We start from the raw sequence: 23979 nt of genomic DNA on the forward strand, positions 1-23979 counted from the left end.
CCAACTAGACACCAAACTAGAAGGTTCCTCCCTGCACCTCACTTTCAGTTGTGATGGCAACTCTCAGCTGGTACTTTCCTCTAGCAGGCTTCCTTAGCTGCATAAGCTTCCAGCTTTACTCTCCTCCAACAGGCTGTACAGGAGCTATTGCTTCATGGAGTGATAAGGCAAAGAACAATTAGTGCTGCAGTAACACAGAAATGAAAGTGACTTGACTTTTACTATCAAAAAACACAGATATTAATCATGTTATTTCAACAGGAAGTTCTATTATGACTTCTTTTGAAGTCAAGAAAGAACAAAAAAGGCCCATTTATGCTTTCTTACACTGGGTTCTTTTTTGAGCTGAGACTAGCGAGGTAGCACTGGCCAGAATCGTGATAGGTTTTAACTAGAAAGAGGTTGGTGTTCCCTGTGTTAAAGATGCTACCAGAGCAGTGGAAAAGAGACCTCTGACTGTGAGATATGTATCTCTATAGATGTAAAAGAGCAGCTGCTGACAAAACACCTATTGTGCATTGGTTCATATATATGTATTTCAATATTGAACCACTGCACAATAGGTGTTTTGGCAGCAACTCCTCTTCCCCCAGAGACACTGACATTATTAAAACCAAATGTGACTGAAGTGCTGTGAAAGGCAGCATGCTGAAAGCGCCCGCAGAGAGCCTGGGCAGCAGCAGGAGCACCCTCATGCAGCTCTCACTGCGGTTACCCAGAAGTATTTTTCACATCCTGAGGGCACACCAGCCCCCAGGCCCGAAGTCCTGACCCTGCAGGCCTAGTTGGTGCCCATCAACACTAACCACCATCGTTGTTACTCCAAGGGTACCTCTGGGCCTGAAGCAACTGCTTAACGGGTAAAAGCAGCCCTGGATGCCTGAAATGTTGGGGTTTGTTATGTGGAAAGGAAGCAACATGAATTCAAACCCTAATGAAAGGCTTAATCCTTCCTTCCCTGCCAGAGAGACAGTTTTCCTTGTGGAGTGAATGAATGAATTGAATGAAGAATTCATTAAACTTCCTCAGCATGTAAGTTAAATGATTCTTATCTCTATCAATGTAATCTTGCTTTTCTTCATATATAACTAGCACAAAGTATCAAGTGAGAGCTACAAGAAGTATCCCAAGGAGCAGTGTCCAAACTGTATTAAGTTTTGCAGTAAAATCTTACCACGAACTTGAACTTGCGATCAAGCAACTGAAACCCTACAAACACTGGGGCCGAGGCCCTTCAGCTACAGGCTGAAGTAGCTCTTTGGTATTTTGTTTTTCTGGAGAAGCAGGACAGCACCCCAGATCTTCAGCAGTTTATTGGTACTTCTGAGACTCGCAGTTCTTAAAAGGTGGTCTGAAAAATCTATTTACTGCCAGCGTGAGACCAGTGCCCTTCCTTAGGAGCCTCAGGGTATTACACGCTATTCACCTGCTCCTGGTCTCTAGAACAGACAATCCCAGATCCCAGCCAAGGCACAGAAGTCATGCTCCACGTGGGACTGTTTCAGAAGGGAATTAACAACCTAGATGAGCTATGCTGGCCAGTACCCACATCTGCAACCAAAAAAGTCCCTGACGTGTAATTCCGGAGTACTCTGCTCTTCATACTCCACTGTAGCAAAAGGCACTACTTGCCCAGAGGCATATGGAGTCTGGGATTGAAGCTTGTGATTTAGAGAGGTTTGAGTGGACAGTTTATGTAACTCCATAACTACTTAAAGTGAGAAACTGTAAACTGAAATGTATTGCCCAAGTCCTTATCTGGGAGGTGGGCTGCTCCCGTCAGCCTGACTATGTGCATGGCAGCATGACCAGCAGCAGCTGCAGGAAATAGGTCTTAGACAGGAAGCATCCCCTCTGTACACAAAAGCCAGAAGATGTTTGGATGTAGACCGTTACTTACTGTTGTTGTTTTCTGTCCCCAAAACAGATTTTCTGTTCTCCAGCCCTCCTGGGCCTGACAGAATTAGAAAGATACTGAACAATGCTCACACATAACAATCTAGAAGCAGTTACTGCTTTCTGTGAACACTCCAGATTTTGAGCTGCCATAGGAACCACAGCAGCTGAACCACACTTCTCCAGTGAGGAAATCCCTTAAAACCAGGTAATGCTTTGGAGAACAGGCTGTCGATTTTGCCATTAACTTATTCACCTCTACGCCACAACACACAAGTGCTCTACTCTCCGGGCATTTTTCTTACCTCTCATTTGTATTTCTTGTTGCTCTCTCTCTTTCTTGGCTTGGATGGCAAGAAGGCGCCTGCTCTTCACAGCACTGATCATATCATCAGCTTCTATTTCTACCCGGTGCTCTATTTTCATCATCTCATTTTTTTTCTTTTCATTTCTTCCCATCATATTCTCATCTTTCCCATTCTCCTTGTTCTTGGCCACCATTTCTTTTCGCTTCTGTTTTTCTGCTCTCTTCTTGTCATTCTCTTCCTTCAGGATAGCGAGGCGCTCCTTCCACAGCTCAGCCGATGTCTGCTGCTTGGCCTCCACGTGGTCCTGCACAGAGTATGTCATTAGAATCCGGTGGCACAGGGCTCCAAGTATCTGCAATTTCTCTTCAGGAGTCAACTCAAAGAACTCAGATGTCTCCAGTTTCTCCAGAAACTCATCCTGCACTTCATTATCCTCAAAAGCTGCTGAATCCTTGCTTTCATCTATGTTATCCGAGACCTCACTTTCCTCTTGCACATCTGACTTGCGCAGGCATAGGCGAACCAACTCGGAAGCAGAGTGCAAAGTCAGTGGTATTTCAGAAAGCTTCATTCCCAGCTCAGCATAATCTTCAGCAATTTCATCCTGCAGCAGGGTCTGCAGGAGAATGACCAGTACTCGGTTCAAATACAGGAAGCCTCCCTTTTCTGCGCAAAGCGCTTCCATCAGGGAAACTGCTGTAATGGGATATTGAGCATCCGGCATCAATAACCCTGAGTAACAGCTCAGGAACTCCACTACCATGGCAACGTCCCCAAAGAGCGTATTAGGAAGTCCTTCTGGAGTATCAACCAGTTTAAAAGTAGGCAAGCTCTTCCCTTTCAGATCTTGGTCCTCGTATCTTTTCTGTTTTTCCAGTTTCTCCTTCATCTCCTTCTCCTTTCTCTCCTTTGCTCTCTCCTTCAGTTTCTCTTTCAGCTTCTCCCTTTTCTTCTTCATGTACTCCTTCCGCTGCTCCTCAGTCATGGTGGCCCATTTCTTCCTGTGCTCTAGAAGCTCATAGCGTTTCTGTACTAAGCCTCGCAAATCCTCAGGGAGACGGGCGCGATCCTCATTGGAGAGTAACCGAGCTGTTTTGGAGATAATGCAGGAAAGAGCACTCTTTTTATCTTCCCGGTCTTTGTTTTCTTTGTAATAGGCAATGAGATGGAGTGCTGCAGGAGGCAGATGTTTCTGGGGTTTGCTGGAAGATCTAGGGGTGCCTCCTGAATTCCTGGGAGCCCTGGACACCTTAGTGGTACCTTTAGCCATGTCCAGTAGTGTCATTTGTTTCATTTTCATCTTAGGGGTCTTCAAGCCTTTCCTCGGAGACTTTGATTTCCCTGATGACTTCTGCCCATTCAGAACCCTTTTGCCTCTTTGCTTTTTGTCCAAGGATTTGTTGCTGCCCTTTCCCAGTCGGCTCCTCTTTGGAATGTGAAAGTTTGAACCAAGTTTAGCAGGTGACACAATTTTCATCACCTCTTCCAGCTCCTCTTTAGGACATTTTGAATTCTTAGAGTTTTTCACCTTCAGTGGAGAGCCAATAATAGATTTCTCCAAATGAACGTGGCACCACAGAGTGGGGCTCAGTGGCTGGCCCAGGGATGATCCATCAGCTTTGGACTTCTTAGAAGGCTTTCTGTCAGGTGATCGAGAGCTCTTCCTCTTGGTTGAGGGGTTGAGAGTCATATACTAAAATTAAAGAAAGAATTCATTTATATTAACATGTAAAGGTAACTAAAGGTACCCTTTCCTGTCAGCTGTTTTCGCCTATTTTTACTTTTCCCATGAACAAGAGGCACTCAGTACACGAAGGGTAACAGGCTTCTGCAACGGCTTTCAATAGTCTGCACTGCAGTCACTACGCTGGTTCAGGAGTCAGCACTCATTCCACAAAGTTCACATTTAACTTTACAAACTGAAACACTACGAAGGATTTTTAAACGTTCCCAACTACATTACAGAAAACCTGAACAAGTTCTGGGGAGGGGGTCTCCCTGGAAAATGCTGACATTCATTGCGAAAACAAGTCCTCTGCTGAGACACTGCTTTGTGAATCACACAGGGTTCAGCCCTGGATCCCACCCTGCTCACTGCCCAGAGGAAAGCCAAAGGAGCATCTATGGGTGACAGGGGTTCAGAGGCTGGTTTCTGAACTGCCTGAAAGCACCTGGAACAAGGCAGGGCCAGGATTTGGTTCTGAGGAAGGATTCTGTTCTGAAGCAATGCAACTGAACAGTGACTGGTTTTAAACTGCTGAAATCACCTACCTGACAGGGCACTTTTAGCACAGAGCAGTTTAACCCAGAGCCAAAGAGAGACTGATCTCAGAACTCTCTCAGCATCTCAATTTCAGTTTCAGGATGCACCCAGAATACTAATATATTTCAAGAGGTGAAAAACAAAATACAAGGATATAACCTTTACGGGCTAAAAACCTGAGATTCCTTAGCAATAAAAAACCTCCACAGTAATGAGCACATTACACCACAGCAAAAGGCACAAGCATCTAAGCAGCAATTATTTCAGACCAGACACACACAAACGTGATCAAGTTACGACTGCCATAGGAATATTCACATTTTCTGACTCGGGGATGTTCACTCTTGAAGGCTTTTGTTTAAGAGCCCTCATTAGCCACTAGAGAAGTTTTAACTGAAGATTGCACAATCACCAAATCCAGTGTCTGCATTAACTTCATTCTACAAAAATTGTTTTGAATTCTTTGCTAAAGACAATTACCTCAGCCAAAAGCATCCAGCATCAATATGAATCATGATAATGACAAATTGACAAATATTAGACCTAAAACTTACACCGTATGTCTGCCAGGGTGTAACTGTCACTTATACAAAGTTATTTTGGCAGAACACTAATTCTGGATTAGTAAATCCTTCAGCCTCTTCTCAAAGTTAAAAAACTCAGCATAAAAATCAATCTCTACGCCAAGTGGGAAACCTGCTACGGAAAGCACCACCCCTAAGCATAAAGCGAAGGACTTCTGTAAGTCAAACTGAAGACATTACAGTTCATTCAATCATAGAATCCCAGACTGGTTTGGACTGGAAAGGACCTCAAAGCTCATCCAGCTCCAACCCCCTGCCATGGGCAGGGACACCTTCCACTAGAGCAGGTTGCTCCAAGCCCTTGTGTCCAACCTGGCCTTGAACACTGCCAGGGATGGGGCAGCCACAGTCTCCGTCAAGACTGTCTAACAGTGGGGAGAGGGTGAGAAATCAAAATCACTTTTAGGAAATCTTACCTTATGTGGGTCAAGCAAGAAGTCACTAAATTTACTGGGGAGGGCGTATTTCTTCACTAACTCATCCTCCACGACCCACGGGGCGTTCTCACACGTGCCGGCCCGGAGCGCGTTATGGCGGATGAAGTACCTCAGGATCTCCTTGTTGGGAGGACGCTCCGTGCGGACTAAACTATCTGCTGGTACGTTGCTGATGATCTTGGAGATAACAGACAGACTGTTAACACTTCTAACCACATTACAAATACGTATCACATGGCTAAAAGGAGGCAGGACTATTGCACTGCTTCATGCCCACAAACTCTTCGCTCCTTAAAGCTCTTGTGAAGGCTCAAACCAAAGAGAACTTGCAAAACTGACATGCACAACAGAGATTGGTAGGAGATTCAGTTAACCAAAAAAGCAAAAAAATACTAGTTTATGTTGCAGATTTCTTGCCAAAGCTTTATCTCTGACCTTCCTCTGGCTTGTGCTTGCTACTAACTTAAAATATTTTACACGTTAATGTCCATTTCGTTTTCTTTTTTTTTTCCCTGAGACCAGAGGTACAAGGGGTGCTGCACTCCGTGAGGGGTGCTCATTAAATTGAGGTCAGCTCTGCCTCCGCTGTCAAATTAGCAAGCAGATGACAAAAAGCACCCAGCAGTGCTGCAGCTACCCAGAGCTTCCCAAAGCATAGCTACGTACGACTCTCAGAGATGCTCAGTTAGAACAAGAGCAGCCACTGGTGCTCACAATTTAACTAATCTAACTGACCAAATTTCATTAACTGCCTGACTAGAGATTATCCAGTTAACAGCAACCCCTCTAAAGCTACGGCAGCACCGTGACTCAGTGTGTCACACTAGGGAATTGTCAGGGGTTACCATGCACAAAACCCAATTACATGTAGAAACAGTCGATAGTCTGTTACTGTATAGACACACTGACAGTGATTAATCAAACTTGCATATTCATAATAGAAACTATACAGACAACTCACCTTATCTTCGTTTTTCAGCTTGACATCGTATTTGTGTGGAAGGAATTTAGGTGGAACCCACTTTCGTTCTTCCTTCTTCAAAGAAGTGGGAAGCTTCCGAGGAGATCTACGTGCTCGATCATCTGATGAAGCAAGGTCAGAGATTCAGTGTCTTAGTAGTGGAGTAAAAAAAAGTAAAATACAAATAATCAAAGAATCCAGAGCATCACAAGACGGGGCACCTCACCCCTCACTGCATACCCAGTGTTTGGTTAAACTAGAATGTCATGAAAAAGTCCCAAATCAGGTTTTAGAATCTGAGAATGGTTTGGGTAGAAGGGACCTTAAAGCTCATCCAGTTCCAACCCCTGCCATGGGCAGGGATACCTTCCACTAGAGCAGGTTGCTCCAAGCCCCTGTGTCCAACCTTGAACACTGCCAGGGATGGGGCAGCCACAGCTTCTCTGGGCACCCTGTGCCAGCGCCTCAGCACCCTCACAGGGAAGAGCTTCTGCCTAAGAGCTCATCTCAATCTCCCCTCAGATTTTATAAATTTGAGGTTTTAAAAGCATTCTAAAGATGCAGGCTGGGCCTGGAGTCCCTAAACAGCTCTGAAGGAAGAGGTAAAACCTATCTTCAAGGAGTACAAAGGACCGCTTGGAGTATTTAAACCCATCTCTCTCCAGCTGGTAAGCTGTAAGTACCTATGCAAAGGGAGAAAACATCTATAAAATTCATGAAGGGGAGCGAGGTTTCATAAGCTAACCATGAACCTGCCCAGGGAGCTCCTGCTGAGCCCTACCTGCCCCTGCCGTGCCATTCTGGAAATAACTCTACTGCAGGAATTACTGGCTCTAAATTAGTAACTTTTAAAAGCATGTAACCTTGGTGGCCATGAAACATTTTCCATGTGCACAGTTCTGAGCCCCGTGTGTACAGGCTCGTTTAGCTTGAGATTTTAAGAATACTCATACAACCAGTCTCTTTATTCTCAAGAGAGATGTAACTGAAGGACATCATCTTGCCAGCTGGTGTTGAGTCTATTATTTCTATATTGAGGTTATTATATTGTAAACGTTAATGATTTCAGACAAAGTCCAAGCTTACTGAAGGAAGCGATCCCCAATGTTTTTCTGTTTGTGGCTGTGACTCAAAGAGGACACTAAAGCAAGCATGAGAGATGAGAACAATTATCTACTAAGTATACGCAGAATAGAAGTAGATGCTAGACCAAAGTCAGGCTTTAAAATAAATAAATAAATAAAAATGTGCCACATTCTAGGCCCTATAGCATTTAAGCTTCAGCAGCATTATAGCTTCCATGGTATGAAACCAAGTTCTGCCCCCTGCAGAATCAGTTCCAGAATCAGTCACCTCAGTTAAGAAACAGATCACAGATGTTACATAAATGTGCAGCTCTACTTCCCCCATTAGTGTTGCATTTCAGATAATGCAAAGTGGGATTCTCTGCTCCAAGCATCACTCCTTATGGAAGTTTTCCCACTCATTATAGAAGTTTTTCTTTAAGATAATCCCCCCCCCCCAGATTTTCTAACAGTGACAGTACACGTGAAAGGAGACTCATCCTCCTGTCACAAGTCAGGCTGAGCAGTAGCTTTTGCCTGATTTGGTTCCCCGTTTGTATTAAAAAATCGTGGTAAATTCACAAGGACTGAGCTATATTTTTCTGCTCAACAGCACAATGGAAGTTGCATAAAGGACACTTGAAGCTCTGTGAAAGTCCTGCTTTCAGAGATCGGCCTCCACGTCTTCTAAGTGGCTGAACCTGATCTTCACCGGATGCACGTGCCATGCATAAACAAGTTCCTGCCACAGGCCTGTGAGTGACCTCTCCTGAGATTTCTAGACTCTAGAAATAGGGATGACTACATCAAATCCCATCAAACACCACCTAGATACTCAGAGGTAGGGAAGAAACCACTGAATGCTCCTCTCTGAAGTTATTTCACAAAAAGCGTACTTCAGCTGCTGTTGCATTGAGCTGCAGTAAAACTTACAGTCACTACGCTACTGGAACCTCAGAGCGCATCCATGTGCTGGGGTCTCCTATTTTCCACTTATTTGGGATTTTTCCAAGGCAGCATGAGCTCCAACTACAGCTCAAGCTGCAGAACCTGCCTTCAGTAGTTCATTTCTGCCCATTTTCCGGAGTTCACTCCCTAAGCAACTGAAAACACAAAGCCACTTCAGACTGCACATATGATGCAATAAAGCTGGTATAAAGCCTTATTTTGGGCTTCTGAAGCACAGCAGACTCCTAACCAGAATGAAGAGCTGAAGCTCGCTCTGCTCCTTTTGTCTCCTCCCACAAAACCAGCCAGTTTGACACCAGTGTTGGCAGAAACGCTGCGGGCAGCTCTGCCCCCTTGCGTGTGCACAGGAGGACACGGCTCCTACACAGAGCCTGTGTAGCTCACTCTTGCGTGGTGACCTCAACCCATATGACCACTGGTCACTGCTTTTACTGACCATGTTATGACCTTTCTGGCATCCCTGATCTGAAAACACTGAGGTTCATCTTTTAGGGCAAGGGCAGGACAGTCCCAGTTTACAGACGTGACTAAACACTCAGGTCAGATCATCAGCTGAGCCAGAGGCTGCAAACAACACAGGAATCCCCAATCCTGTGGGATTCTTTCCACCTTCAAGCACTCCAATAGCACTGCCAGCAAGAGCCCAGCTGAACACAGCTCCTCACAACAGGAACACCGATGGACAAAATATTACAGTAGACTTTACTTAACTCCCAAGCCCCAAAATGCTGCTGCAAATTTGGTCAAGAATCATTTTTTAAGTAAGAGGTACTTCCCAGGCCTTTAATGAGGTAGTATGAGAGAACGGCCCAGATTAGCCCCCCCCATCCCCCAAGCCCTACTGCTGTTTCAGAGAATGAGTATAAGACCAGATTGTTTCTGCAACATGTTTTTCCCCTTCCTGGTTATAGAGAGGACTGCAATGAAATCAGAACAGCTCAGAACTTCTTCCAGTACCCATCAGCAACAGCTGGCAATTATTAAGCTTGGTACTAGAGCTTGGGAGAACTTGTTTTCCACTCCTGACTTTGCTATGAGCTTGCTGGGCTATTTCTGAGTTTCCTCTTCTTCGTATCAGAGGAGGTTACGTGCACCCTCCCCAGATGCAGAAGCGCCTATTGACAAACGTAAATGGTTTATTATGCTCAAGCAATAAATGCATCAAAAGGACTGCAACCTGTTAGAAACCAGTTTTTGAAATGTCTTCTAAAGAATATTATTCTTCCATTTTTAAAAAGTTCCACAGGACATGAATCTTTTTTTTCCTCTCCTCTCTCAACGGTAGCTTCTCAGAGTTAAGAAAAGCCTTGGACACCCAGTGCTGGGACACCCAGTGCCTCTGCAGCAAAGAGGAACAGGTATGAAAGAGGGGGTCAATGTTTCAAAACATGCTTTATTTTGAACCCTTAGAAAAAAAAAAATCATGTAGAAAAATGCATATTTTTTTGTCCCAGTAGTTGAAAATTGAAAGGGGATAAACCAAAAGAAAAAACACCTTTTTTTTGTCAGCTGGGGACATGAAAGGGAATTAGAGCTTGTCTCCACAGAACAACAGGCTTCCAAACTGGAGGGTGTTTCTTCCGAGAATGATCATCATAGAATCACAGACTGCTTTGGGTTGGAAGGGACCTTAAAGACCACCCAGTTCCCCACCTAGATCACCACCCTCACATAGATTTCAGTATTACACCCTGGAATGACAGCACATTTTCTGCTTTAAACCAGGCAAGAACAGCTGAGAGCCAACAGCACTGATGCCACCAAAGCTGCACCACCATAAGTGACAATCACAGAATGTTTCGGCACATAACACTGCTTAAACATCACAGACACTGTTCACAGCCCAGGTCCAGGACGTACATAAGTTCAAATACTCACTTCCAGGTGCTACCTACTGGCATGCTATCTTACTACTTACTCATACTTTCCCTCCTGTTGTCATCCTCCTTCAAGATAGCTTCCTTCTGGTTGTCCTGTGCCACCTGGCTGGAGTTCTCCTTGTCACTGGATGGGGAATCACAGGCTCCATCAGATTTTTTTTCCGAGGCCTCTTCATCAACCTTCTCCAGGGGATGTATTTTCACAACTTTCACAGGCAACATTTTCTCCTTACCAACCTGCAAGGCAATAGTGATGAAAACTGAACCTGAGCAAAACACCTGAACTAATGAGCTTTAAACACTCCAAGGAAGGAAACAAGCAGCTAGGACCACCTACAAGCTGTAATTTGGCAAAACACTTAACTGCCATCCTCCCTGAGAGGAGCTCACGATCCCTCTCATGAAGCAATTACAGGATTTCTTTCTACTACTCCTACCTGGAAGTTCTATACAGATTGTTAAGAAAGAGAGAACTGCCAACCCTCAAGTTCTTCCAGTGTTTAATGATGCTACTTTCTCAGCCTGAGGAAAGAGCATGTGCACGGTGCAAGCTTGCTCCCTCAGCAGCCCCAGTTGAGAGTATGTCCCAGACAGATTGCCAACACTTTATACCTTTCCCTTATTTTTAACAGGTTTGAGTTTTCCCCATCATTCCCAGTCTCGGAGGGAATTTTCTAACTGTTAGGGCACAGAGACATGTAAGCAATTGACTTCAAGCTACATTACTTTAGGACTATTACTCCTTCCAGGAACACATTAGAGAAGATTATGGCAGATGATAATTTTTAATTTCTAATTATGTATTTATATATATTTAAATATGTACAAAGACCATCACACATTTAAGCAGTATAATAAACATATCTCTATTTCCCTACACACACACGGATCAGTCATTTTCTTCTTGCCATCAGTATGGGTCATCCACTTGCTTCTGCTTATAGAACCATTATGCACTGAAAAGCAGGTGCTGCCACAGGGATTCTACAGAAAAGAAACTCTCACCATCTTTCTGATGATGTGACTAACACATCCTTCCCATCTCCTGCCTTTAGATATCCAAAAGGAGCTCTGTGCAAAAAGCACGGGATAAAATAGAAAACGGATCCTTACCTCAAAGTCACACTCTTCTCCCACTGCAAATTTGGTCATGATCTCCAGCCAAGCAGCATCCACCAACTTCTCCAAAGATACAGTGTTGTGGTGGACTATTTCCAGTACCAGTTTCTCATACCAGATGGGGAACTCCTCCTTCAAGCTGAGCAAGCACAGAAGTTTGCATTATTCCAGGAATAAAAGCCAAACTGCAGAGTCACCTCCCCTTTCGCAATCCGGGAACACTAACAGCCAGGACAATGTTGGAGGCAGATGCCACATTAGCATGCAAACATCCGCGGGCTTTTGCTGCCCTCCCCCAGCACCTCCCCACAGTGCTAATTGGCAGAACAATATGAACTGCACTCCTCTTCCCAGAAGGCACACCAGAAAGCCTTCTGGAAGAGCAGTGCTGGTGGTGAACTCCTTCCTGCTGGTCACTAACTGCCCCTCTACCACACATTAAAGATACACCAAGATCCTGTCACGTTTCTGGGGCCTGTTACTTTAAGATTTTTGCTTCCAACACCACCATGATGCTGATGAAGATCTGGCATTTCCTTCTTCCCAAACAGACTGCTAACACAGGGAAGAAGACAGAGTAGAGGCAGGTTAGCACAGTCCAATTATGCTTCCAGAGAAAAATATTTCCTGTGTTTCACCACATCATGACCTTCAAACGTTTTCATTCAGAGAAGAGAAAGGACTGTTACAAATTTACTTGACTGATTTTCTTTCTAGAAGACCAGGTCCCTTCGCTGACAGGAGACTACAAAATCCATTGCATTAAGCATGTGGCTAAAAAGTCAAGTCCATTTCAAGTCACTGTAAGGAGGAACAAAATACTCCATCTTTCCAAAGCCCTTTTAGCTTCCCAGGCTCTGGGATGCAGGGCTGACAATCCTCGGCTCTATCTGCTGCTCTACAACTGCCACCAACAAATTTATCCCTTTAGCAAACTGCCAAATGAACTTTCTTTTAAATTCAGACTAGTATCGGGTATTCAGCAGCCAGCAAACTGCCTGGGAAGCTTTTCATCCCATTTCAAAGGGACAAAGCTAAAAAAAATCTCCTTCCGCGGCCTTTCCCCCCCCTCCACATTTAGAGAGACTATAGCTAAATTTGCTATTGAGAATCTTCCATTTATCTTTCATTTACATTTCTTCATGCTTTCAGAAGTGGCCAACCACTCCACCACAGTTAACCAAAACTGACACCAGACCAGTAGGTTTGGTCTCAGGATTTAGGGAGCTAGCTCTGCACCCTCCTCTCAAAGAACGCTAGGGAGGAAAGGCTGACTGATGACAGCAGCACTTCAACCCTCATGGGAATAAGGACAATTAGCAAACAGGTTTCTTATTTGTTGCCTTTAAGGATGTGATTAACCTCAAACGACGGGAAATGTCTCCTCAGGCTAAGGCTAATGAGTAGACTCTTCAAAGAGAGGCAGTAGAACATTTCATCCTTAGGCAGTACCACTGACCATCTCCCCAGTTTAAATCCAGGGAAAAGCAGTCACAGAAGTCCAAGCCATCAGTTCACAGATTAGAGAAACACACCATTTGTTTGGCATCATTCCTACAACTTGGTGATCACAAAGCAAGTTACAGACGTTGTTTGAGCCAAGGCCTTGCACCTTGACAGAAAATTCACTTCTATGGCACAAGTGACACTGGATCTCAACCAGGGCTTCAGGGCCGGTGCTGTGTGCTAGAGGGGAAGGTCAGGCCATGGCAGCCAGAGAAACACTGGTGATCTGAACAGAGCAATGATTTCTGCCGGTTTTCCTTTGTTCTGTCTGGTTTCAAGTAGAGCAGATCCCCAAAAGATCACCCCAAAATACTTTTATTTAGTACAACAGTTGATTCCAATGCAGATCTGGAAAACCCAATTATAGCTGTGGCCCTGGCTAATGTAACACCTGAACAGCCTCTTTTTACTGGATGTTTACTTTAGCTCCTTCAAGATTTTTAGGTTTTTTTCCCCCTCAGGAGAATTCCTATTACTCAAGGGACTTTAAAATATGCCAAGCACCACATGCTGAACTATTATGGTTTAGTAATACCACGATACAGCACTAAATAAGTACATTACTCAACTGCATTAGCGATGGCATCGAATTTGGACTTAATAGGCTCTCACCTGCAGAATCTACGTACAGCCAGCAAAAAGCTACTTACCTCAGCTCCTAAGTCAGCAATCACGTATCATTCCCAAGCCCACTATTCTGCCCCAGTGCCTGAAGACAGACACATACCAGTTTCTTTTTTGGTACTTACAGCTCAGCAACTTCCTGCTCCTCCTCCCAAGCCTCCTTGTGCGTCAGCTGGCTGCTTCCTGTGCTCTTGCACGTCCATATGCGTTCGCTGTACCTCTCCAAACGTGCTTCATACTCTCTGTACAAGTGGCAGCTCAGGAAAACAGGATTTATGCAGTGGAGAGCACAATCACAGCAGCACAAGAAAACTGAATTCCATTAAACCCTTCCTACCGGACTGCACCAAGGCTGAGCATTGCTGTTGTACAGTTTGATCCTGTGTCTACCACAGAGAAGCTGTTTACATCAGACAGGTTTTCAGACCAGGATGGCCTGGAGCTCTCTGCAGCTGAAACACCCATCCTGTTCAGCACAGCATACAGAAGGTACCACAGCACTGTCAGTTCAGCTGAACTGCACAAGAGGAATACGTACAGCTGAAGGTCCAGTGGCATTGCTAAGTTACTTTTCAGCTTTCCCAGGCTGATTGATGGGAAAAAGCATGAACAGTATCACAGGCACGTGCAGGAGTCATGGCAGGGACTGCTGCTAAATGCCTGACAATAACAGTTAGAAAACTACTACTACTAATGCCTGAGGGCGGTGTTACAAACGCTAGATGCAAGCTACCACTCCAGCCAGCACACCCAACCCTTTGAGGAAAAAACCCAAGTGCTTTGTAACTGAAATCACAAAGAAGTTCACCTTTCCTTTGGCTTCCAACACGAGCAGCCTCCTGCACCAGCACAACATGAAGACCTTTCTCACCAGTTACATGCCCATACCACAGCAGCCTCAAGGTTGAGCTACTCTGGCTGTTCAGATTAACGGGTACACAGGCAAGGCACCACAGTGCAGACAGCACTGTGAATGACAGCAGTAGCTACTGTGCTGCAAGGGTCTGGGGCCATGCTCTGCCCACCCCACCGAAGCAGTAACTGTCAGTGTAAACAGACACGAGCTACTTCATACTTTCTGTGGATAGCACATGTACAGGCACAGTTATCAGAAAAGCTAGCACAGTATAAATCCACACCAATTTACCGAGCAGCAGCCTGCTCAAGTTGCCATATGCTTACCAATGGCAATTTAAGTGGAGAAGTCATGGGAGAGGCAAGAGCAGCATCCTTCCCCTCTCCTGCAGTGTGCTCAGCAGCAGAGCAGCAGGCACGGTGCACAAAGCGTGCTTGTAACAGCAGCAGCGGCTCAGCCCAGCACAGCACAAGTGCTAATTATGAGTCTTTGTGGGAACAAGCAGATTGCTCCATGCTCCTGTGAAGGCAGCGCCACAGCGAACTGCTCACTGTGTCCCACATACAGAATCACAGAACGGTTTGGGTTGGAAAGGGCCCTAAGACAATCTAGTTCCAAGCCCTTGCCATGGGCAGGGGCACCTCACTCTTGACCACGTCACCCAAGGCTCTGTCCAACCTGGCCTTGAACACTGCCAGGGATGGAGCATTTACCACTTCTCTGGGCACCCTGTGCCAGCGCCTCAGCACCCTACAGTAAAGAACTTCTTCCTTGTATCTAACCTGAACTTCCTCTGTTTCAGTTTGAACCCATCACCCCTTGTCCTGTCACTCCAGTCCCTGATGAAGGTCCCTCTCCAGCATCCTTGTAGTCCCCTTCAGACACTGGAAGCTGCTCTGAGGTCTCCAGCAGCTTCTCTTCTCCAGGCTGAACAGCCCCAATGTTCTCAGCCTGGCTCCATACGGGAGGTGCTCCAGCCCCTGAGCATCCTCGTGACATCCCCTGGACTTGCTCCAACAGCTCCATGTCCTTCCTATGCCCAGAACACCAGAACTGCACACAGTGCTGCAAGTGGGGTCTCACGAGAGCACAGCAGAGGGGCAGGACCACCTTCGGCTTTCAAGAAAATGTTAAAAAACCCCACCAAAATTATTTGCACTAAGATTCCTATTTGGAAATTACAACCCCAACAAAGCCAGTTTTCCTGGATATTTCTTCATAGCCCCACGGGAAAGCACAACAAGGTGCAGAAGCTACAATGTGGACCTTGATATACAGGTATCTTCACAGCAACTGATGCTACACAAGAACACGAGCCAGGAGCAGAGCCACCTCCAGAGGAGGCTGTACTGCTGGAGCATTCCCTCATCCTGGAGCAGGTCTTAAAAGCAAGGAGAAACCCTGCGGTTCCCCAGCTTACTCTGCTTGTGGAGTGCCCTGCTCATCAGTAACCTACCACGTCATCACCCACTAAGCCTTGAGCCCTCTGGCCAATCCTTACCCCTCCTGGAGGTTTCAAAGATGCTTAAAGTCTCCTAGAAACACGCCAGAGGTGCTGCAGGGCAGGAAGCACATCGCAGTGGTGGGGCGATGGCAAGGAGTAAGCCCAGCTCAGAGAGGAACCCATCTGCACAGCGCCACTAACCAGACCAGAGGTGTGATTTTAACCAGTCTTTGTAGTGAGACTGAGCGAGGAGGAAAAATAAAATAAAATATAAAAAAAAAAAAATCCAACAAGAACCCAGGAGTCCCCCTGTATTTACAGCAATTAACCACTTTCATAATGGCTGAAGTGCAACCATAATGCTACTCCTTCCTATGCCTTTCCCACAAAAGGATGATCTCCAGTTGAAAAAGAACCAAAAGACATGCTTCTTCCTAAAATCATTTCCCGAACTGTCAGAACTTTCCCTAAGGATTTTCCCCTCCTTGTACACACCTCTGAGAACAAGCTTAACCTCACCATACCAGGGCCTGTACTTTTCAGATCAACACCAAACTCAAAAGCCTCAGGTACAGCAATTTCCTGTTCCAGCTCAGCTCTTCCTCTCACATGCAATTCAATTCCACCTACAGCTGGTCAGCTTGTCTGACACTGACCCTGGACACATTCCTTACCCGCGCTCCAGAGTCATGCCTACAGTGCCCACCCCGCTCTGGGCTCTGCCATGAGCTCCCGCGCCAGGTTCTGCCCCGAAACCCTGGGAAGCACAAAGCCTAAAGGCAGGAGGATGCTTTTGCAAAGTTTACTATCGCTCAGACTTTCCACTCCACATGTGCTGTTTGTCCTTTCCACTTGGATTGGAAACAAACCCCAAAATGTTCAGACTGTTCAGCAGGTCTGACTCAGTACTATGCCTGGTGTGCCACAACCAACCCATCTCCACACACATTTGGAGCTGCCATTGCCACAGAGTCCCAATACAGTAATAAATAACAACGCCTGGACACCAGCTTGTGAATGTTCCCCCAAAAACCATGAGTAACACACGTGTTAAATTAAACTACCCACTGCCTAACAGTTAATACATCACATCTGTGTGCATCACACTGAAGATCACTTAATGCTGAAAGGCAGAAAACAAAGTTAGAGTAAAAACAAGGGACCCTTTTAGGGGAAAAAATCATGTTTAAAAGTAAACAAGCCAACCACACACAAGCAACTATGAAGCAGATTTGAAGTTTACGTCTTGCTGCGTAACTGATGCTCTCCCAGAAATGACTGTTAACTCCAAACCAGCTTTACAGCATCTCAATTGTTCCCACCTTAGCTAAAAAGGCAAACTTGCCCAGAAGGCCGGTGCCGTTCAAGACACTTCTCCTTGTGGGGGTGGCAAAGCTCTTCTTGCGCAGAGCTTTGGTGCTGTTGTCTTTCAGTCAGAGTATAACTGGCTGGTATCACATGTCAACAACAGCCTTGAACCTACAGGCCACAAGCAGGCCAATTCCTCACGTTCTCTGTGCTGCCTACCACACGATGGTAAAGGTGGATGGCAAGCTTTTATCTGGGGAGGAAAGCAAGACAGCTTCCCCAAACTGGATGCTGACGGCTAAAGGAACAGTCCCTTCTTGCTGCTCCAGGCTGGTTTGCTTTTGGAACCAAGCGTCTCCCTCAAGCTGGCAGCACTGTCTTCCAGATCACATCCCATACAGAACACACACTGCAGCAGGCCCATGTTGTTCACCACGGAACAAATTCGGTGTCTGGCCAGCATCAAATGCTAAGTACATGTGCCACAGACCAGCTGCACAGGTGACATGAATCTGACAAGACCATAACACGCATGAAGCATTTGCCTGACACCTCCGCTACCTCAGAGCAGATCCTACAGAGCTCCTACAAGAACGAGTCCAACTGCCCAGAGATCCACCCATCCACAGCCACACAGCCAGCAGGGCTCGCACGGAGCCTGACCGCACAGGCCCAAGGCTGCACCAGGACACAGTGGGCTCTACACAGGCTGGGTACTCTTAGAAGATTTTCAGGGGATTCGGCAAAGGAAGCCACACAAAGCTACAAAGAAATATCAAACTGAAATAAGCACCTGAGCTCTGATGACCACCTTATCATAGAAACACAGACTGGTTTGGGTGTGAAGGGCTTAAAGCTCATCCAGTTCCAAGCCCCTGCCACAGGCAGGGACACCTTCCACTAGAGCAGGTTGCTCCAAGCCCCTGTGTCCAACCTGGCCTTGAACACTGCCAGGGATAGGGCAGCCACAGCTTCTCTGGGCACCCTGTGCCAGCGCCTCAGCACCCTCACAGGGAAGAATTATCCACATGTCCACTGCTGCTGGACATGCTCAGGACACGTGCCCACGGGGCAGACGTCCTTCCTCACCTGCGATACCCCAATCTTGATTTTTTGTTCAACCCAAACCACAGCTGCAAATCCTAACAAAAAAAAAAAAAAAAAAAAAAAAAGTCTTAAAAACTTCCAGTGCCTTTCAGCTCCCTCACTCGTAGCCACAGGGTCAGAACAGGCGCACCCTTTAGGGGAAGAGCTGATCAATCGCTTTCCAAGGTGGAAAATAAAACGTTCAGGAGAGCCTATTCTGCCAGGCCTCGGCATGAAGGGCACAAGCACGGAGAGGACTCGTGCCTCTCTGCAGGCTGCTCCCATCATCAAAATTCATTCCTCTGCACTATTGAGGACAGACAGAAGTGACCAAAAAAGCCCCTCCAAGTCTCCTTTAGGTAACATTTCCCTTCAACTTACTGGCTCACTTGCAATTTTCTGTTCCACTTTTTGCCTGGCATATACTATATACAGCCAACAAAGCAAGACAGAAACTCAACATTACTTAGTTTCTCTTTTTAGCTTCAGGTCTACCTACCACAATGAACTTTCCAGAACATGCTAGGCTGCCCGCCTCCCACAGCACCCTGTTAAGTACTTTCTCCAAGCAAAGAGCATCTCTCTAGAACCTCAGTGCATGCACTAGTTCCCTCCTTCCTTCTGACCCTGCAGCTAATACCAGCCCCTGAGATGAGAAACCACCCCTTTCTTCCCTTATGTTAGTACCACACAAGTGTCTGCAGAAACATGTCCTCCTCCACCTACTCACGGATCCATAAGAGCCGTACCAACGGGCCAGCGCTCTCGGAAAGTGCCCTGCAACTCCTCTGTGCTGCTCCTACAAGGCAGACAAACCTCAAAGCCACGTTTTCTTTTATGAAAGTAGTCACCGGGCTTAATCTGTGTCTCTTTGACCAGCGATCGCTCCTCAGAGAGAAAGGCAGAGCGCAGGTTTCCTCCTGGTCACATGGATGACAGAGCTGCTTTCAGTTTGCACACACCACGATAGCAGGCTTTTGAGTCACAGACGGAACGCTTGAATTCAAAATACTGCTGAAAAGCAAGTATCTAACCCTCTCCCCGATCGCATTCTATTGGCCTCAACGCCTTAGTGATGTCTATCTGTGCTAAGAGGTGCATTTCTACTTCCAAAGCTCCCTAAACCTTCCTAGGGGCTTCCACCAGCTGTTGTTCATCTGAAGGAACAAGACACTCTCCAGCACAAGGCTTTGCGTAAGTTTGGAGCCCCTTTGTCTTCTGCACCACCAGCACCTCCGAGGTATGCTCCTATTTAGGTTCATGCACCTCTTTCGCTCCCAGTCCTTCAGATTTAAGTCCCAACACAACCACTGACCAGGCTGCTCACGCCGCGGTCCGCGGGGACCCGGACTGTAACTGCCTCCGTGGGTGCTCATCGCCTGCACCGCTACCGGCCCGGCCCCCGGCTGCTTCCTGCCGCTGTCACACGCCAACCCTCGTCGAGCCGTGAAGAAAAATAACAGTAAAGATGAGTTTCATGTAGAAGCGGCCCAGCGGGAGATGCTCCGTCCGGAGCAAAGCCCTGGGCTCTCTACGGACGAGCTGCCCCCTGCCGCGTCCCTCTGCTCCTGAGAGGGGCACGCTGCCGGCCCCCACCGCCGCGGGGTGTACCCCCGGGACCGGCTCCGGCGCTAACGAGCCCCTTCCTTCGCACTGGTGCCCGCTGCACACGCTGCAGCCCCCGCTCCCCGGCAGCCGTCACCCGCTCGCCGCTCTCCACGGCCGCCCCGGCCCTGCCGTCCCCGCCCGGAGCCGCGGCAGAAACTTGTCACGGAACGGCCCCGCCGCCTGCCGGGCTCCCGCCCGCCGCCATCCCTCAGCGCCCGCCGTCCGCCGGCCCCGGGAGGCCCGGGTGCGCTGCAGAGCCCGGCTCCGCGCCCGGCACCGGCGGGTGCACTCGGCCCGGGGGCGGCCGCCACGGCAGATGACAGCGGCGCGGCTGGTGCCCCGCACCCCCCCGCCCCATCCCCGTCCCCCCGCGGCCCCGCGCCGGGCGGATACTCGCGGGTGCGGAAGGCCTCCTGCGTGTGGGGGATGACGAACCGCTCCCCGGGCTCCCCCGGCGGCAGCGGCCTGGCCAGCGGGAAGGGCTTGCGGCCCAGCAGCGGCGCCATGGCGGGGCCCGGCCCGAGCCGCCGGATCCGCGCGACGACCCCGACGGCGGCGGGGTCCGGGCGGGAGGATTGAAAAATGGCGGGAGATTCCCCTCCCCCCGCGGCGGGCGGCGGGCCGGGCCTGGCCGCGCGCACCCCAACCCGCTCCCGCCCCGCAGGGCCCGCCCCCACCGCCGCGGACCCGCGAGCCTATTGGCGGGCCGCCGGCGCTGCCGCCTCCCTATTGGCTGCGCTGCCTGCCGATCGCTGCGGCTCGCCCCGCCCGCCGGCGCAGCAAGCTGGCCTGCACCGCGCGCGAGGTGAGAGGTCGCGTTATGTAAGCGGCAGAGAGTGCGGCGCCATTTTGTGTCCCCGTTACCCGCCCGCCCCCCGTCCCGCGGCGGCCAATCAGCGCGCAGCCACGCCCCCCCGCCCATCCGGGTACCGCGGCGGGGCCGCGCGCCCAGCTTTGTCCTCCGCGGCCCGCTCGCGCCGCCACCGCCTCTTAAAGGGGCAGCGGCGCGCGGGGCATTGTGGGCCGGCGGCGGGGCCTGGGGGTGCTCCGAGCGGTGCCGGAGGCTCCGGCGCTGCGGGGCGGACGCAGGGGTCGGAGGCCCGGGCACCCCGCGGTGCTTCTGCGGAAGGAGGAACCGCCGCGAGTTGTGCGCGGAGGGTTCCTCTGTTGGGTCGGGTTAGGCAGCGGCGCTCGCGGAGGTTGTGTCTCGTGCTGTTGGCGGCGGGTCAGAGGCGGCAGCGGGCACGCACAGCAGGACGAGCCCGGCGGGGCTGCCTCTGACCCCCGCGCCGTGACAGGAGGGCACGTCCGTCTGTCCATGTACGTTGTAGTAGCCCTGGGTCGCTCCTCTGTGGCACCGAGGAGTAGCTCGGATGGGCAGCAGCAGCCGCGGAAAGGTGGTTAGAACTGTGCGGGGGGAATTCAGCTCCCCAGAGGACCTGTGGAGTTAGGCACAGCGTCGGTACCACGTGGCGTGTAGGTGTTAGGTACTCCCATTGTGAATCTGCACCGAAAAAGCATAACTGCAAAGAAATGCCAACACAGGAGTTCCTGATTGATCCCAAAGGCTTCATCTAGGACTGAAGATAGTGGGAATAAGAGCAAACATCCTGCTCTATCCTGCCAGCCTTTGGTGTGAGCACAGAGATGAGCCTGCTCCCAACCACAGCTCCACCGGGACCTGAGGTGCAGAACCTCTGCGCCTCCAGCAGCCGGTGCCTTCTGAGGATCACTGGCTTGGTGTTTGGCTGCCCAACTGGCCAATTCCCTTTCTCCTGAGCACATGAGGAGAGGGAAGATCGTGAGAATGTAGTGCAGTGTGATGGTGCTTCACTGAAAGTTAATCTGGTGGCTTTCAAAAGTCCCCTGGCTCTCAGTATGGTACGAACGGTGAGGGGGGTGAGGGCCGCCCTGCATACAGGATGACAATTTACTGGAGGAGGAATCCTGGTGGAGAAAGGTTGATGAGAAAGCAGTTTTAGAGAACAGCTGAATTCTGTTAATCTGTCAGCGCACAGGGCTGGGAGAGGCTGCGAGTGCAGAGAAGGGTCGGGTGCAGGGCAAGCGGGGGAATTGAGTCCAAAGAAACAAAACAGAGCAGAGTACAAACTCATGCGCTGAAGGAACTTGTGAGCAGAAAGTTCCTCAGCCGGAAATCGCAGGAGGAAGAAGGCCCAGGTGGAAGCCCATGTGCATGTGTAAGATGATGGCATGGCTGGGGCCAGTGCTGTGATCTTAAAAGCCAAACACATGCTTGAGTTCTGCTGGATACGGTGTTCCCATGAAATGGCATGTGTGGCACTGCTGGTCTCATTTCTGGAGCCCAGCTCTTGACAGCTGTTGAGTTAATTAAAGTTTGCACTCTCCCTTTGGACCGAATGAACTAAAACCCCATTTGGGTTTGATGGAGTTCTGTTCTGCTCAGTGGTGCTCACTTACAGCCTGGTTCTCGGGGACACAGAAGCCTTTTCCCATTACTTTAACGGTGTGAAAGGACCCCAGAGTGCACATAGCTCACCGCTGACATCCCTGGGGGTAATGCAGAAGATGATTAATCAGATATATTACTGTTTTCAACTGCTGTGAGTACTCACTCGTTGAGTTTTCCCATCTCTTTTCTCATGCTGTGTCCCCTGGCCTCAGCTGTTGCACAAGATACCAGAAGATGTCAATTTTATGTTCCTACAAATGCGTATAATACATAAAACTTTATCACTTCTTAAATAGAAATACACAGCTTTTGTGTTTAACAAGTCTTCATGTCTCTGTGGAAAATATCTCTGCTGGGAAATGGGAGCAGGACTCGTCTGATTTTGGTATTTTCCTGGCTTTCCCAGTTACTTTTGGTTCTCAGTGATCACTTTTATGTATAAATTACATATTGTTTAAATCCTGAAGCTGTCCCAGAATGGGGTAGAAGCTTATTGAGAACCATCATTTACTGCAGTATGAGTTAGAACAGCTCACAAGAGCCATCCCAAGGCACAGCTTGGGTGTCTGTCCCATCTCTAGCCCTGGGAGCTGTGGTCCACCCTGAAGTCCATTTCTTGTCCGTATCAGTCCTGCAGCCCCTGTCCCTCTGCTCCTCCTGCTCCTTGCTGTCTGCAGAGCCCATGTACGCTCATGATACTCGCTCACACTGGGTGCTGTTTGCCCCGGGGGGTTTGGCATAAGTGGGGGTATCTGCATTTTGCGCTGAGGATTTACCAGATTGCAGATGTAACCACCGGGTTGTTATTGTGTATGTACTAGGTTGCTTTATTAGAAGAAGGATCACATCATTTCTGCTGGTGCAGCAATAAAACCATTGCATTTCTTAGGGCATTTATTTGTTCGAGGTGTTTGTAATCTTGGAAACAGAGTGCTCTGTGCTTTGAGTATCCCTGTAACACACCAGTTAAGGCACAGAGCATGGTGTCTGTGGGCATACAGAAATCAGCGGTGTTTTCCACAGCATTTTAAATGATTGTTTAACAGGCAGGAGATAGTGGCAAATACTATAACATAAGGAGAAAGTTAATTAACAGAATAAAACTAACTACCAATGGATGCAGCTACAAATGCATCCCTCTCTCCACAGGGTGCAATGTGTGGATCCAGCAGTCTGCTTGGAGAGGAAACCACAGAAGTAAGCTGCATGCTGGAGGAACTAAATTTGGGCTTGTCCATCTTACATGCAAAGGCACATTGGTGTCCTGCTGTGCTTGGCTCAGTCTAAGCTCAGTCACCTCCAAGTTCATCCACACAATGCAAGCCTCCTTGTCTGCTCCCATGTGCATCCTCTGCTTGGCTTTGTCCCAGCAAATGCCCTTCTTTGACCCTCATTTCTCAGGCAGCTCCTGTGTCCTGCCAGGGTGCTGCCAAAACCGCCCATGCCCATCCCGCCGGGAATGTGGGCAGGGCAGGGCGCACTGGTGACCCGGCTCCCTGCTGCCATCCTACCACACCAAGTAAACAGGGATGTGGGGAGCCCCTGGATGTCTGAAATGATTCCCTGGGAGCGCTGCTAACGCCTCCACAGTTTTTCTATTCCAAGTATTTCTATTCCCCTAATGTCTACACGCAC

General features: G+C 48.5%; 1 protein-coding gene across 1 annotated transcript in view; it reads right to left on the reverse strand.

Annotated features, from left to right (window-relative positions):
- Nucleotides 1-20588, reverse strand: part of BAZ1B (bromodomain adjacent to zinc finger domain 1B) — a 49977-nt gene extending 29389 nt beyond the window's left edge. Inside the window, exons 1-7 of the mRNA XM_030472317.1 lie at nt 20307-20588; nt 13737-13853; nt 11476-11620; nt 10401-10599; nt 6450-6571; nt 5468-5665; nt 2202-3897 (exon numbers count right to left, since the gene is read on the reverse strand). Of these exons, the coding sequence (XP_030328177.1) occupies nt 2202-3897; nt 5468-5665; nt 6450-6571; nt 10401-10599; nt 11476-11620; nt 13737-13853; nt 20307-20419 (2590 nt within the window). The 5' untranslated portion in view covers nt 20420-20588. The remainder of the gene's footprint in view (nt 1-2201; nt 3898-5467; nt 5666-6449; nt 6572-10400; nt 10600-11475; nt 11621-13736; nt 13854-20306) is intronic.
- Nucleotides 20589-23979: the final 3391 nt, after the last annotated feature.

The sequence above is a fragment of the Strigops habroptila genome (genome assembly GCF_004027225.2).
Source record: "Strigops habroptila isolate Jane chromosome 13 unlocalized genomic scaffold, bStrHab1.2.pri S16, whole genome shotgun sequence".
Lineage (NCBI taxonomy): Eukaryota > Metazoa > Chordata > Aves > Psittaciformes > Psittacidae > Strigops > Strigops habroptila.